The 13,662-nt window shown below is 37.1% G+C and overlaps 2 protein-coding genes and 1 long non-coding RNA gene across 6 annotated transcripts; 2 read left to right on the forward strand and 1 right to left on the reverse strand.

Moving 5' to 3' along the window:
• The first annotated feature begins 1,176 nt into the window (after positions 1–1,176).
• LOC131009518 (uncharacterized) lies at positions 1,177–1,620 on the forward strand. The gene has a single exon (XM_057936913.1). It carries the CDS (start codon positions 1,177–1,179, stop codon positions 1,618–1,620), a length of 444 nt encoding a protein of 147 aa, XP_057792896.1.
• Positions 1,621–4,679: 3,059 nt separating this feature from the next.
• Positions 4,680–7,845, reverse strand: LOC130990591 (uncharacterized). Of its 4 annotated transcripts, none has more exons than XM_057914821.1 (4): positions 7,219–7,845; positions 6,051–6,719; positions 5,303–5,647; positions 4,680–5,082 (listed from the first exon to the last, which is right to left on the reverse strand). In XM_057914821.1, exons 1-4 carry the CDS (start codon positions 7,333–7,335, stop codon positions 4,807–4,809), a joined length of 1,407 nt encoding a protein of 468 aa, XP_057770804.1. In that variant the 5' UTR covers positions 7,336–7,845; the 3' UTR covers positions 4,680–4,806. The 4 variants fall into 4 exon arrangements, with proteins under 4 accessions (XP_057770804.1, XP_057770799.1, XP_057770797.1 ...); XM_057914816.1 differs by having other exon boundaries at positions 6,018–6,719; positions 7,222–7,567; XM_057914814.1 differs by having other exon boundaries at positions 6,018–6,719; positions 7,219–7,565.
• Positions 7,846–9,434: 1,589 nt separating this feature from the next.
• On the forward strand, positions 9,435–10,036 carry LOC130990613 (uncharacterized). The gene is made up of 3 exons (XR_009090963.1): positions 9,435–9,545; positions 9,648–9,721; positions 9,810–10,036. It is a non-coding gene; the product is annotated as an uncharacterized LOC130990613 (long non-coding RNA).
• The last annotated feature ends 3,626 nt before the right edge of the window (positions 10,037–13,662 follow it).

Below are 13,662 nucleotides of genomic sequence, written 5' to 3' on the forward strand. Positions count from 1 at the left end.
ATTGGTTTTGTGTTTTGTGGTCCTTGACTAAGAGGTGTAGACAGAAAAAACTCGTGGTGAATATATTTCAAGTTTGAGATTTCGAAAAAATAAATTTCATTTGATTCGGCATATGTTGATGACAGCTTTTACACAACAATTCACAAAATGCCGATAATTTTTACGATTTATTAAGAAAATATATACTATAGTTTAAGCCCCTTAATTGCAAGTGGCTATGCGACGAACTTTGACGTGACATTGGAATTTTCAGAAATCCCATCCCTAATTTTCAGAAATCCTAGTCCCTCGTCTAAAAGACCAGTTATATAGAAAAAACCAAAATTAAGTAATAATTTATGAATTTATAGCTAATTAACCTAATAAAAAAATAAAAAAAACCACACAAATGAAGGTTACTCAAACCATAAATTAATCAAGAGACAACACCCTACTATATATTCTAGCCAAAAGCATATAGTAATAGAAAATCTAATCGTGTACATATGAAAATAATATCCACTTTTAACTATTATATATGCTTTTACACACATACAACGATTTACACGAATTATGTATGTAATCAAAACTCGTGTAACATTATTATTTGTATTGTTAAACCAATTTTAATTACACACAAAATTTATGTAAATCGTATAAGCGTGTAAGGATACATAATAGTAAAAAATAAAGTACTATTTATATATCTTTATGTAGTATATGATTATAATTTCTGCTTGCCATATCAAAAAGGCTAGAATTGTACTCCCTCCATCTCAACTTTTAATATTCATATTTTCATTTTTGGATGTCTCATATTTTTTTATTCATTTCTATTTTTAGTAAAAGTATGTGAGACTCTTACTCCACTTTAATTATTTTAACACTCACATAAAAAGGTGGATCATTATTCCACTCACAATACACACCCCAATCACTTTATTAAAACTCGTGTCACTCTCAATTGGATACTAAAAGTTGGGACGAAGGGAGTATATATTTTATCTAAATCCAAAAACTATGCATGAAGTTGAAGCCTCAGCTCTCCTGCATGTACATGACATGAGTAGCAATGTTTTACAAGTAAAGCAAAAGGCAAATCACACGCTTCAAACTCTAAACTGCCTCAAAATCACCCCACCCTCTTCCTCTATAATTAAGATTGCATGACAAAATGTGCAAATTAAATTTAAAAAAATGGGGTTTCCTTCACCATTTCTTGTCATGACACTTGTCTCAGTTGCAGCTGCAGTCTCGCAAGCTTCTCCTCAAAAACTAAACAGCAACGTCACTCTAGCCGGCATTGTCACCTGCATCAACGCGTCCATCGCGGCCGTGAAGACGTACCCGTTGATCCCGGAAGCACGAGTCGACGTCGTCTGCGGCGTCGTGTTTTTGGAGAAGGTGATCAAATCCACGAATACAAATCTTGCCGGAATTTATTCCTTCTCTTTCGACGCTGCTGACATGGCCTTGCTCAGTGTGCCGGAGCTGTGTCACCTTAAAGTCACAATGCTGGCGAGCTCGTGCGTCTTCGATCCTTCCGGAGGTTTCCTCAAGCTTCCGATCGTCGGCATGAGATCGGCTTTAGGCATGCTGACGGACTTACTCCCCGGTGCACCAACCTATTCACGAGATTAAATTAATGTACATGAATGTGACTCACGTAAAATATTTGAATAATAAAAAACAAATAGCTTTAATTTTTCATTTTCTACTGCTAAAAGATATGTTACGCCTGTAATAGAAGAAATGTGTAACTTAATTTTTTTTTCTATGTTATCATTTTATTTCTGATAGTGAAATTAATTTGTTTTTCATGTTTTGTTGCAGATGGATATAAATGACAATAATTACATAAGAGGTGGTGGTCTCCTGTGCACTCGGGTGCAAAATGACACTAGCACTTACACTAAATGACACTAACACTATCTTGAAATGTTACTAACACTATTTTGTTTTACAAATGACACTATCATGTTATATAAATAACACTGTCGCAAAATAACACTAATATTATATTTGAAATGACACTAACATTAAATGACACTATCACCCGGATGCACAGGAGAATTTGTGATTACATAAATGCGATTTGATTCTTATGAACATAACTTTTGTACTAATTATATTAATGCATTTAATATGTATCCTCGCCTACACCAAACCCTAACCCAAATGCCGCCGCCCCATCAAAAAAAACCAAGGCTGCAATTGCATCCCCTGCCGATTCCACTTCTGCTGACTCTACGGCTACGTCGGCTAGCTCTCGGGGTTCCACACCCTCTGCAACACATACGCTGCGCAGCCGCTGTCGGTGACGAAAACAGCACGAAGGCGAGGAAGTATCTGCAGAGATACAATTACGTCGTTTTAATAATTTTCGGCATGTCCACGTCGGCAAGATCCAGCTCCACGTATGTTCAATTTTGGCCGAAAATGTGCTTGATAGAGAAATTGGGAAAAATTGATAGTTGATGGTTTTTAATAGGAAGTTCAAAGTTTGTGAAAAAAAAAATGGAAATTGACCAAAGTTTATAAATTTAGAGACAATTAACCCTAAATAAATCAATATAATGCATGAATAACCATATCCAATTAATGTAATTAAAATCTCACCCCGTCCAAGATTCAAACCTAGATAAATGAACATTTGTACATTACATTGATTTACTCATAAATTTTATTGATTTATTCGTTATCATTTCTCATTTAAACCAAAAATAACATTCTCAATAGAACATTTCTCTATATAATAAATAAATATATATATATATAGGGGGGTTGAGTTTAGGGGTGAGCAGAAACCGAACCGATAGTCAAAACCGAACCGAACCGAACCGTATTGGTGCGGTTCGGTGCCAATTCTATTGGTGATCGGTTCGGTTCCAAAATTCAAAAACCGAAAAAATTCGGTTCGGTTTCGGTTCTGTAGTTTTGGTTCGGTTTTGCACCGAACCGAACCGACTAATATTAATATTTTATTAAATTTTTATATTTTATAATATATTTAATTTTAGTTTTAAGTTTTAACCTAAACTAAGAAACCCTAAGTCTTCCATTCTCTGCGCGCCGCTCCCTCCCATTCCACTCTGTCTCTCTGCGCGCCACTCCCTCCCAGATCTTCCCTCCGGCCCCTCCGTCTCCGGCAGTCCGGCGATCGTCGGCGCGTGTGTAGGCATCCCCGTCCCCTGCTGCCGACTGTCGCCCTTGTCCCCTAACCCCTGCCCAGGCGCGACAGCCCAGCCCCCGTCCGTCCGGCGACTCCTCAGCGCCTTCTTTGCCCTCGGCGCCTCCGTCCGGCGACTCCTCAGCAGCAGCCGTTTCCAACAAAAGGTAAGGCCTCAGCGCCTTCTTTGGCCTCGCGCCTTCTTTGGAAATTCTTCAATGTAATTATGTAAATCTAGTTATTTTAGATCCATTGCCATTTAAATTATTTGCAGTAGACAATAACTTAATTTCCTTATTAACCTGCGGCTGAGGGAAGGGATGGTGGGGTCAGCGCCATTAGTTAACAGTTTATTTTGGCATGTTGGGCAATTTGTGATTATGTTTATTACCTTTTATTTAATATTTAAGCATCATAATCATAAAATGTTTTATTTGTCAATTATTTATTAAGTAATTTGTTTAATATATCATTCTTTGATTGTTTATTCTCTTTATTTTGTAGCTTTGATAAGTCTTGGAATTTGTGAAGTCGATGATGATGAAATGGAGACTTGAAGGTTTCAAGCAAAAGAAAGTTTGAAGGAAGAAGAATGGAAGACATGTTCTTGACTTGTTATGTTTTTGTTTTTTTGGAGCTAAGACTTGTTTATGTTGCTATTTGTTAAACTTTGACATTAGAATTTGTGTTTTTGTGATGTTGGTATTATCATTGGGGATTTGACATTTGAAATTTGTGCATTTTTTTACCATTTTTAATAGGTAATTTCGAAAAAAAGCAAAAAAAAAAAAAACTGCACATTTCGTTCGGTGCACCGAACCGAAACCGACGGTTTTACCGGTTCGGTTTCGGTTCGGTTCCGAGCCCCCTATTGGTGCGATTCGGTTTCAATTTTCACCGTCGATTCGGTTTTCGGTTTTGAGTTTTTGGTTCGGTTTTGCACCGAACCGATGCTCACCCCTAGTTGAGTTCCGTAGAGAACTGCAAATAAGTAAAGAACGGATAACAATGAATAAATCTATAAATTTAACGAATATATCGAATAACTAATGAATGTGTATTGAGTAAAAATACAGAAAAAATATATAAAATCTCGTCCCTCTCAAGATTCGAACCTAGGACAAAACTTATTCATCGAAATTATAGACTTATTCGTAACTTTATATTTGTTTTCCGTACTCTACTTAATTTGTAGTTCTCTACGGATCTTCTCCCTATATATATATATATATATATATATATATATATATATATATATATAGTTTCCCAATAAGTATTACTACCTCTGTCCACCAAGAGTATAGAATTTTTGATGAACACGGGTTTTAAGAATAAATAAATGGCTGTGGTTGAATGGAGTGTGGATCATATAGAAATGAGTGGTGAGTGGCCGTAGTTAAAAAAGAAAAAGTGAGGTCAGAAAGTAGTATGCTCTTTATGAATGGGTGTAATGTAATTATAACAAAAGCTCAACTGGATTAGCATCGCCATACAAACATCAAATGTTCAGAATTCTAAGCTCATCATTCAGTTGTGGAAAAAAAATTATCTGCACAATCTATACTTGCAGCTCTTTTGCATTTATCAATGTAATATCTTGTTCGCTTCAAAACAAAGAAAACGAGGAAGTAACGGAGCAACATACCGGGACGTACACATCAGTACTCTCTAAAGGTGAGATTCAAACGACCGGGTTTTAGATGTGTTTCATCCAAAAGACCTCTCGGAGCAGTGTCCGCTAAAATGTTACTAACTCCATGGAAAATATCCCTAGATTTGCCACCAAAAATCAACACATCCCCTGATTCCAGTTCGACTTTCTTTGCCTTGTCGACATCCTTCTCGTCCCCATACAGAAATACAGCAGTGTCCCCAATAGAGAAAGAAACTACTGGAAGTCCATCCCTTAAACTTTTCTGACTTTCATCTTTGTCCTACATAAACGTTAGAACATTTAGCACAAGTTAATGAGCAAAATCAGTACTTCCAACCACCAGAGTTTAGTCGACAAAGAATGATTATATTCATTAAAGAAGCACAGAAAACAGCAATCTTAACTCTTCAAAAACATGGAACATAAAGTATGGCCAGGTTAAACAGATCTTTAAGAAAAATTTCATCGCCAGGAATCAGAAGGGAAATGAATGCACAAACCTTATGAAGACCAAGCTTGCCCATTTTTGTGTAAAAGTTGATGATGCAGATGTTTGGAGACATTGGAGGAAGTATAGCTCTAGCTTTCATCATTTTATGATCTGACTCTAAATACTGATGGCACTTCTCGATTGCTCCTTTAACCAACCTCTGAAACTCATCGGGAATAGGGGGAGGTTTGGCTTGATCAGCAGGCCTCTTATCACCATACTTACTTGTTTCGGGATCCCAATTTTTACCAAGGCACATCATCTTCAAGTGTAACTTTGCTCCGTCACGATAACCAGGTTGGTAAAAACCTCCAGGACCCCTACCAAGGTCACGGCATGACTTTACCAATTTGACCTAAATACAGGTAAAGAAAGAGTTTTTTTTAAAAAAAGGGCTAATGCTTCATAAATCTCACATTATAATGTTTATAATGATCAATAATATATTCCTCAGAAGATTGCATCCATTTTTCTGAACTTATCATTTTATTATATTTTCTTTTGTTTTCAGCAGGCCAGGTAGAGAATGAGCAAGCTACATGATCACTATCCTTCTCTATTAACACAAAATCATAAAACGTAAATTAATTGTGTAGGCCCCACAATTGCATGAAAAGTTTCAACCTTATTTAATCTAAGACAAAGCTACCTTCATCTCAATACTCAATATATACTAGCAATCTAAAGCAGAATATTAAACCAATACAATGTAAATACATGCTAACCAGTTCAAATATTCGGTAAGCATAATATGTCACCTGCTCCTCTAAAGAAAGATAACCCTTCAGAAGAATCATGCCAGGCCTATAATCCTTTATATTGTCTTCTTGCATTCGGCGTTCTTCTATCCTCTTAGCTCTGTTTTTCAAAAGCAGAGGGGTTTTCAGCTTCACAAGATTACTACTTCTCTCCTCACAGATATCAAAAGAAAATTTATCGTGCTTCGAATCAGGACTATCATGTTTAGTTTCCCCACTAGTTCCCTCAGGAGAAGTCGTCTTCCCACTTTGAACCTCAGGAGACAATTGACAACCAACTGTCTCAGGAGATGTGGGAATGAAGCGTGATGGACTGCAATTTTCTAAATTCTGATCCCTCGATTTTATACTCGTACTGCTCTCATTCAGCTCAGGGTTTGTTGGTAACGAAGGAAAGTAATTGTCGTCACAGGGACCAATAGGAGTTACATTCAGAAGTGTTGGTTCTGTTTCAGGAACATTTTGCACTCCCTTCAAATTCCCATCATTTGGTGGTTCGTTAAGAGATCCGTGAGATTCAGGGTTGAGTTCACTTGGATATTCTGAAGACGACATAGCATCAAACTTCCTTGTTACACTATCAACGGATGCTGTTTCGGAATTTCTCCTTCCAATCTCGGAAGATCCACTTCCGGAAGAAGCATCATCCAGATGAGCTCCAGCCCCAACCTGAAATCGTGAAATAGAACACGTCAATAGAGATTCCATAATTGATCAAAGAACCTAGCACCTTAAACACGGTAACTCTCCAAAAGCTAAAATCATAGGAAGGGAAAATGGATTCTTAAATTAAATACACATCTTATAACGATTTAGTGTGATTAACTACAACAACTTCATATCACAGCAAACAGAACAGCAAGACCATGGAAAGTGCAGAAACATACACACATTTTATTTTTTAATTCCTCTCTGACTTGAAATTTGGAACTAGGGAAACAAATTTAGGATAACTTATAATTTGAAAATTCTGAAATCAATCAAAACTAGAAATGACCTAAATATTCTAAAATATAAACATTGTATATATTTCGTCCATGGAAGACCTACTAAATTGACCGCAATCATCAATCACAGCATTCAACGGCAAATAACAGAAGAAGACCAACAAGCTACGGAAGACCAGCAAAAACAGATAGCTACACTAAAAAAAAGTAGTTGAAATTACTGCCCCACGAACGACCCATTGACGCGTGGGTTGCGCCGATCGCCCTCTGGGGGCATAGTGCCGTCCTCCGCCACGATTGCCACCGCCACGGCGGTTGCCGCCGCTGCTACGGTTCATCTTGCGTTAACTAATACAACGGCAATTAACACTATTTAGGGTTTGTAGATACACAAATTGGAGTATACAGGTCGAGGGATAAACAATTAACTTGGGAAATTGAAGGATGTCAAAAAGTATAGAATATATAACAACTGTTTTGGGGAATTAGAAAAGACTAGCAAAGTAGAACTGACAGCTGAAGAGTTTCTTATGTATGAACTGTTTTTGGTGCCAATGCAAATTAAGGAAAATTTTCAGTTTTGTCCTACCAAATATCTTTATTTACAATTTTCAGTCTTAAGATTGTAAATATCAACAAATAATTTGCTAAATTAGATAAAGTGTAATAAGTAAAATCTTGATAAAATAATATGGATTGAGTGAAATTATTATTATTTATATGGGTTTGATAGGTAAGATATAAACTTAAGATAATTAGTATTTTTGTTTGATAGATAAAATATAATTCTAGATTAAATTAAAAAATTATCATTTTAACCTCTAACTAATAAATTAAAAAAAGAAAAAAAAAGTAACACAACAACACTATTTCTAACCCATCAACACGTCATTGAGGTGGAACACGCCTCACCCCCTCTCCCTTCTTTCTTCCTCGGCCAAACCAGAGCCATCCCCCACCACCGTCCTCCCCCCCGGCCCTACCCCCCTCCCCCTCACCCCCTCTCTCTTCTTTTTCTTCCTCGGCCAAACCAGAGCCCTCCCCCACCATCGTCCTCCCCTCATCCCAAACGGTCTATTCCTCTTCTCCCCTACGATTCCTCTTTTTCCATGGTTGACCCACAACCCCCCCTCCCCCACCCCAACACTCCACGGTAGACCCCTAATCCCCACCATCCACCTCATTTTTTCCATGGCAAAACACCTCCCCCTTTCTTCCTCAATAACATGAAAAAAAAAAAAAAAAATCCATCTCGTCCGGTGAATAATCAAACTAACAAACAAACCAATTCTTACGCATCGCCTCCCGTCGACTCCCCAACACCCCACTGCCCCTGAAATACTACCGATCCTAGCCGCATCCCATCGACTCCGGCACCTCCCATAAATCTATACCTATTATATAAAAGAGCCTTGTTTTACAAAATTTGATTTGCCTATTATGACCCTATTTTTTAATTTATTTTAAGGGCAATAATGTAATATCATTTTATTATGATTATTATTATTATTATAGAAGAATCCCACACTAATCACAATTCTTTGTATTTTATAAAAGAGTCTTGCTTTACAAAATTTAATTTGCCTATTATGACCCTATTTTTTAATTTATTTTAAGGGCAATAATGTAATATCATTTTATTATGATTATTATTATTATTATAGAAGAATCTCACACTAATCACAATTCTTTGTATTCTTAACCGATGCTAATAAATATATATTATTATCATACACATTGTGTACTAATTGAACTCTAAATATGATTGGAATCACTTTTTTCGAAAATCTAATCTTTAATCTAATCCTATTTAAAGAGTGTTTATAAATAATTATTTATCGAGGTGTAATTTGATAATCTAATCTGATTCTTTGTGTTTATAAATAATTATTTACCGAGGTGTAACGAGGTTTAATCATCTAATCTGATTCTTGTAATAATATTTCATGTGGCCCACAAATTCAATTTCTTTTTTTCTTGCTTAGTTTGGCCTTGTCTATCTATTAAGGTTTGCTTGATGGGGACTATATTTTTTTAATTTTTGAGTTCGAGATTTTTAGATGATAATTTTCTACTATGTAATTTGGTGATAGGGATTTTTGAACAAATTATTTATTTCATTAGGGCTATGATTGAATTAGGTTTTTTTTTTTTTTTGGCAGGCATAGGTGGACAGGGGGATATGATCATATGAGGCACATTTGTGGGATAATAGTTGCAGAAGAGAGGGACAGACTCGGAAAGGAAGGCAAGGTATGAAGGAGAACTGTCGCCATTATTATTATTGGAATTATTTTTTCAAATTATTATTATTATTATTATTATGAGGTTTTCTTGAATTTAACTCTTTGTTTCTTTCCTTGTCTGTCTTATTTGAGTTTGAATTAACTTTGAAATGCTACTGCAGTTTACTTGGGTAAGTCTTTGCCTTTGTAATAATTCTCTAATAATTTTGCAGTATGGTTATGATAAGGAAGATAAGGCTACTCAAGCTTATGATTTAGCAGCATTGAAGTATTGGGGAACTATCACAACTACAAATTTTCCAGTGAGTAATTTTATTATTATATTTTAGGTATATTATAATTAAATTCGGTAATTATATTAAAATTTTCACAAAATTTATGTGTTTTTCGATGTCATGATTTAGATGAGTAACTATGAGAAAGAGATAGAGGAAATGAAGCATATGACAAGGCAGGAATATGTAGCATCATTGAGAAGGTAATTAAACTAAATTTACTCAAGTATAATTGTTCAATTTCAAAACAAAATTTTATGTATGTCAACAAATTTACATTAATTTCTCCAGAAAAAGCAGTGGATTCTCTAGAGGAGCATCCACGTATACAGGAGTTAGAGTTTAAAATTATTTAAGACCATTATCTTAAGGCTATTTGCAAAAATAGGCCACTATTTTTCGGACTTGCAAAAATAGGCCAATTATTTTAGTTTTTGGCATTTTTAGGCCACATTTGAGCTCAATTTAGCATTTATAGGCCATTTTTTGGGGTCAAAATGTGGCCCAAAATAGCCTGATTGGGTACACATGTGGCCTAAAAATACAAAAAACTAAAATAATCGGCCTATTTTTGCAAGTTCGAAAAATAATGGCCTATTTTTGCAAATAGCCCTAAGATAATGGCCTTAAATAAATTAAATAAAATGTGTAATGTAATAGTATATTTTATTTATCTATTACTATTATAAAATGTGTAAACTATTTTTTTGCAGATATATCTATGATATTCTTACTTATTTTAACTTTTATGGATAAGTTACCAATTTAGTATTTATCGGTTTTATGTATTTAATAAGTATGTCATCTGCCGTCGGTGGGCCGCCGATAATTCCCGCCGGTATTTCTGCGCTTTTTTGTAGTGTAATAGTTTGTAGTGTAATAGCTACGGATGGTTCTATCCTGATAAAAGAACAATATTTTGCTCCACTAGAGTTTTGATGGTTTTAAATTATGATCTTAAAAGTAGACTTGTTATGTCTTTGGTGTAAGAAATAAGGCACGCAGACGAGCAAATGGACAAATTCTCAATCACTTTTTTTTCCCAAATCTCATCTTTAATTTAATCCTATTTGTTTCTCTACAAACGACACTGCGAGCATCTCTCACCATCGACTCTCATCAGCTACATACAACATCTCGTAGATCTTATCTTTCTTTAATACTTTGATGAAACTTTAATTTATGTGGAAGTTCGCCGAACTGGCCGGAGAAAAATTCAGGAGAGAGTTACAACTCTTATATATAGGTAAAGTTCATGTTATTGTATGTCTATTTTTGTAGTCAAATACCGTTACGTTAGCACGCTCAATTAAACCGATGGTTGGGCCACAATATTGGTTTAGTTTTTTTTGTTGGATTGTTATTCTTTTAGATAATTAAAAATAACATGAGTCAAAATAAGTAAAACTTTTTCCTAAAGGGGATTTTTTGTTTATTATTAAAGATAAGTAAATCGGATTGAAGCGTAAAAAAGTTTCTGATCAAAGATAAGTATCTCTCCATTAGATTGAAGTCTGTTGCACTTTCGCTTGAAGCCTTGAATAGTTGAATGTAAGTTTCACGAGTATACAAGATATATAGATGCAACAATTCATTATATTTAAATGGTACTATGATGTATACATATGTAAAAGGTGGGGATAAGCCCTAAAAAGAAGGTTTTCATCTCCAGAGAAGAACAAGGTATATATGTTGCTAAGTTTTATATATTATTCTCATGTTGAAGTTATTTTCGATTGCTAGCTTATTTAAGTATTAAATTATGAAAATTATTATATGGATTTATTATAAAACAAAACTTAACATTAACGTTATTATAGATTATGAAACTATTCGACTTGCCAATGAAATTCTAATACATAGACAATTACGATGAAGACAAGGCATTAATTTTAATAAAATTGAAAGAGTCATGTGATGTTGACATCATAAACCACAATACCAATTGCTCTTATTATGTGATAGTTCATGACTACATATTATATTTAATTTTGCAACCACATTGTACATATGGTTTAAGTTTTAAAATCAGCTAATAAAATTCAATCAAAATATATGTTAAGCAATTGATATTAGGTTCAATCACATAAACTATCCTTGAGATCAATACCTAACTAAACTTGTTAATTACAAATACCCTCTTAACATATAGCCACGTATTTCACAATAACACATTGTGGAGGGAGTAGTGATACAGAGTTAATAACCTAATCGGATATCTGTAGTATATGTTGAAGGGCATATTTCTAATAGCACATAATATAGTTATTTTCAAGTAGAATAGCCCCAGGAGTAATCTTGTAAGCAACTACGTGATACAAAAGCACAATTCATCTAACATATCTTTCTCCTATGATATATATAAAATCACCAATTAATGACTCCTACTAACAAAACACTTATGCATAATTTTTCCCCACTTAGCGATTACACTATAGTTGAATGCCACATAAAGAGGGTCAAAACAAGTAAAACCAACTTAATTCCAACACATATAAGTGAGACCATGATAAGTGCTTCTGATATAATGATTTTAGTCCTAAACCAGGGAAAACATGTAATAAGATCCACACCTTTCACACGACATAGCTTTGGGTGTGTGGGGGAAGCTTGATTTGAAATGCTCTCTCGAGAGAGAGAGCGCAGGCCCTAAAAGGGAACAGCCCTCGCCTCCAACCGCGCCATCACTCGGGCCTCTGCCTCAGCCGCCGTCAACGGCCGCCTAACATTCACTGCGTCAGCCTCCACCGGTCGCCCGGCAGCGCGCCTCCTTCAGTCGCCACCAACGCCTCCGCATCAGCTGACAGTCCCTGCTTCAAGCCGCAGCAGAGTCGCTCCCAGCAGATCAGAAATCGGCGCCAATCTTTGAAGAAAGTCGTCGGCGATCTCCGCCGCGCATAGCCCCTGCCTGCCCCGCCCACAGCGCCGAGTCCCAGCTAGATCCGCGCCCTTCCGGCCTTCACCTCCGGTCTGTTGCAGGCACAGCAGCGCGCCGCCGCACAGCAGCGTGAGTTGCAGCAGCGTGCACCGCCGACCACGCCCAGTTCCCAGCCAGATCCGCGCCCCTACGGCCTTCCCCACCTCCGATCTGTTGCAGAGCACAGCAGCGCGCCGCCCACAGCGCGACGCTCTCGCCCCAGACGTGCTCTCACGATCGTCCTGCTGCTCCGGCGGTCTCGCCGGCCGGAGCTCATGATAAGGGAGCTTCACCTCACTCAAGCTTTAACTCGATGATTCATTCGGCTGCTCGGGCCACCTCGTCGGCCGGAACTCAAGATAAGGGATTCCTAAATCTCCCATCTGTTTCTGCGAATTTTGAACAACCGGCTGATTCCTTGCCTCCGCTTGCTGCTGGGGGAAAAGATCTGATCTCTGCCCACGAACAGAGTATTCTAGCCACTGTCGATGCCAGATCCTCTACGGGGGTGCAACCGACGACACTAGACACTCATTTCTCTCCTGGAAATAACCCTTCTCATGCTGCTGCGACAAAGACTTGCTATCCTGATGGCTCCGGCGCGAAGAGGGATTTTCTCCCGGATAATCAACGTGGTTCTTACGCTGGTGCGGTTGCCCCCCGCCTTTTGCGACGCCCAGATGTCTTTGCTCATAAGTTCACGGCGCTTCAGGCACAAGAATCAGGTCATGGCTTTACTCTTTCTTTGCCTTCTGAATTTTGCAAGAAACGGTTTGAGGAATTTCGATACGCAATTATTGGAAAACTGTTATTGGAAAAAGGTGATACGCCTCGTCCTACCGCTGAACTTAAGCAGGAACTACAATCGATATGGAAGATTTCATCGGAGTGGAAGTTGATTCCAATGTGTAAGGGCTTTTATATCTTGAAGTTTGATACAATGGAGGATAAGAACATTGTTAAGGATCGAAAGTTCTGGAAGTTGTCGAAGGGATCCCTTCGTATGAGGGAGTGGGTGAAAGGGTTTAATCCCTATAAGGAAGTTTCTTCGTTGAGCCAAGTTTGGGTTAGAATATATAATCTTCCTGTGGAGTTCTGGCATCCTGAAGTTATCACAGCTATTGGCAACGTTGTTGGCACTTCTATTAAAATTGATGGGGCGTCTGCCTATGCCGATGTTGGGCATTATGTTCGGCTGCTTGTCGAAGTTGATTTATCGCTTCCGCT

Source organism: Salvia miltiorrhiza, chromosome 1, assembly GCF_028751815.1.
Source record: "Salvia miltiorrhiza cultivar Shanhuang (shh) chromosome 1, IMPLAD_Smil_shh, whole genome shotgun sequence".
Classification (NCBI taxonomy): Eukaryota; Viridiplantae; Streptophyta; class Magnoliopsida; order Lamiales; family Lamiaceae; genus Salvia; species Salvia miltiorrhiza.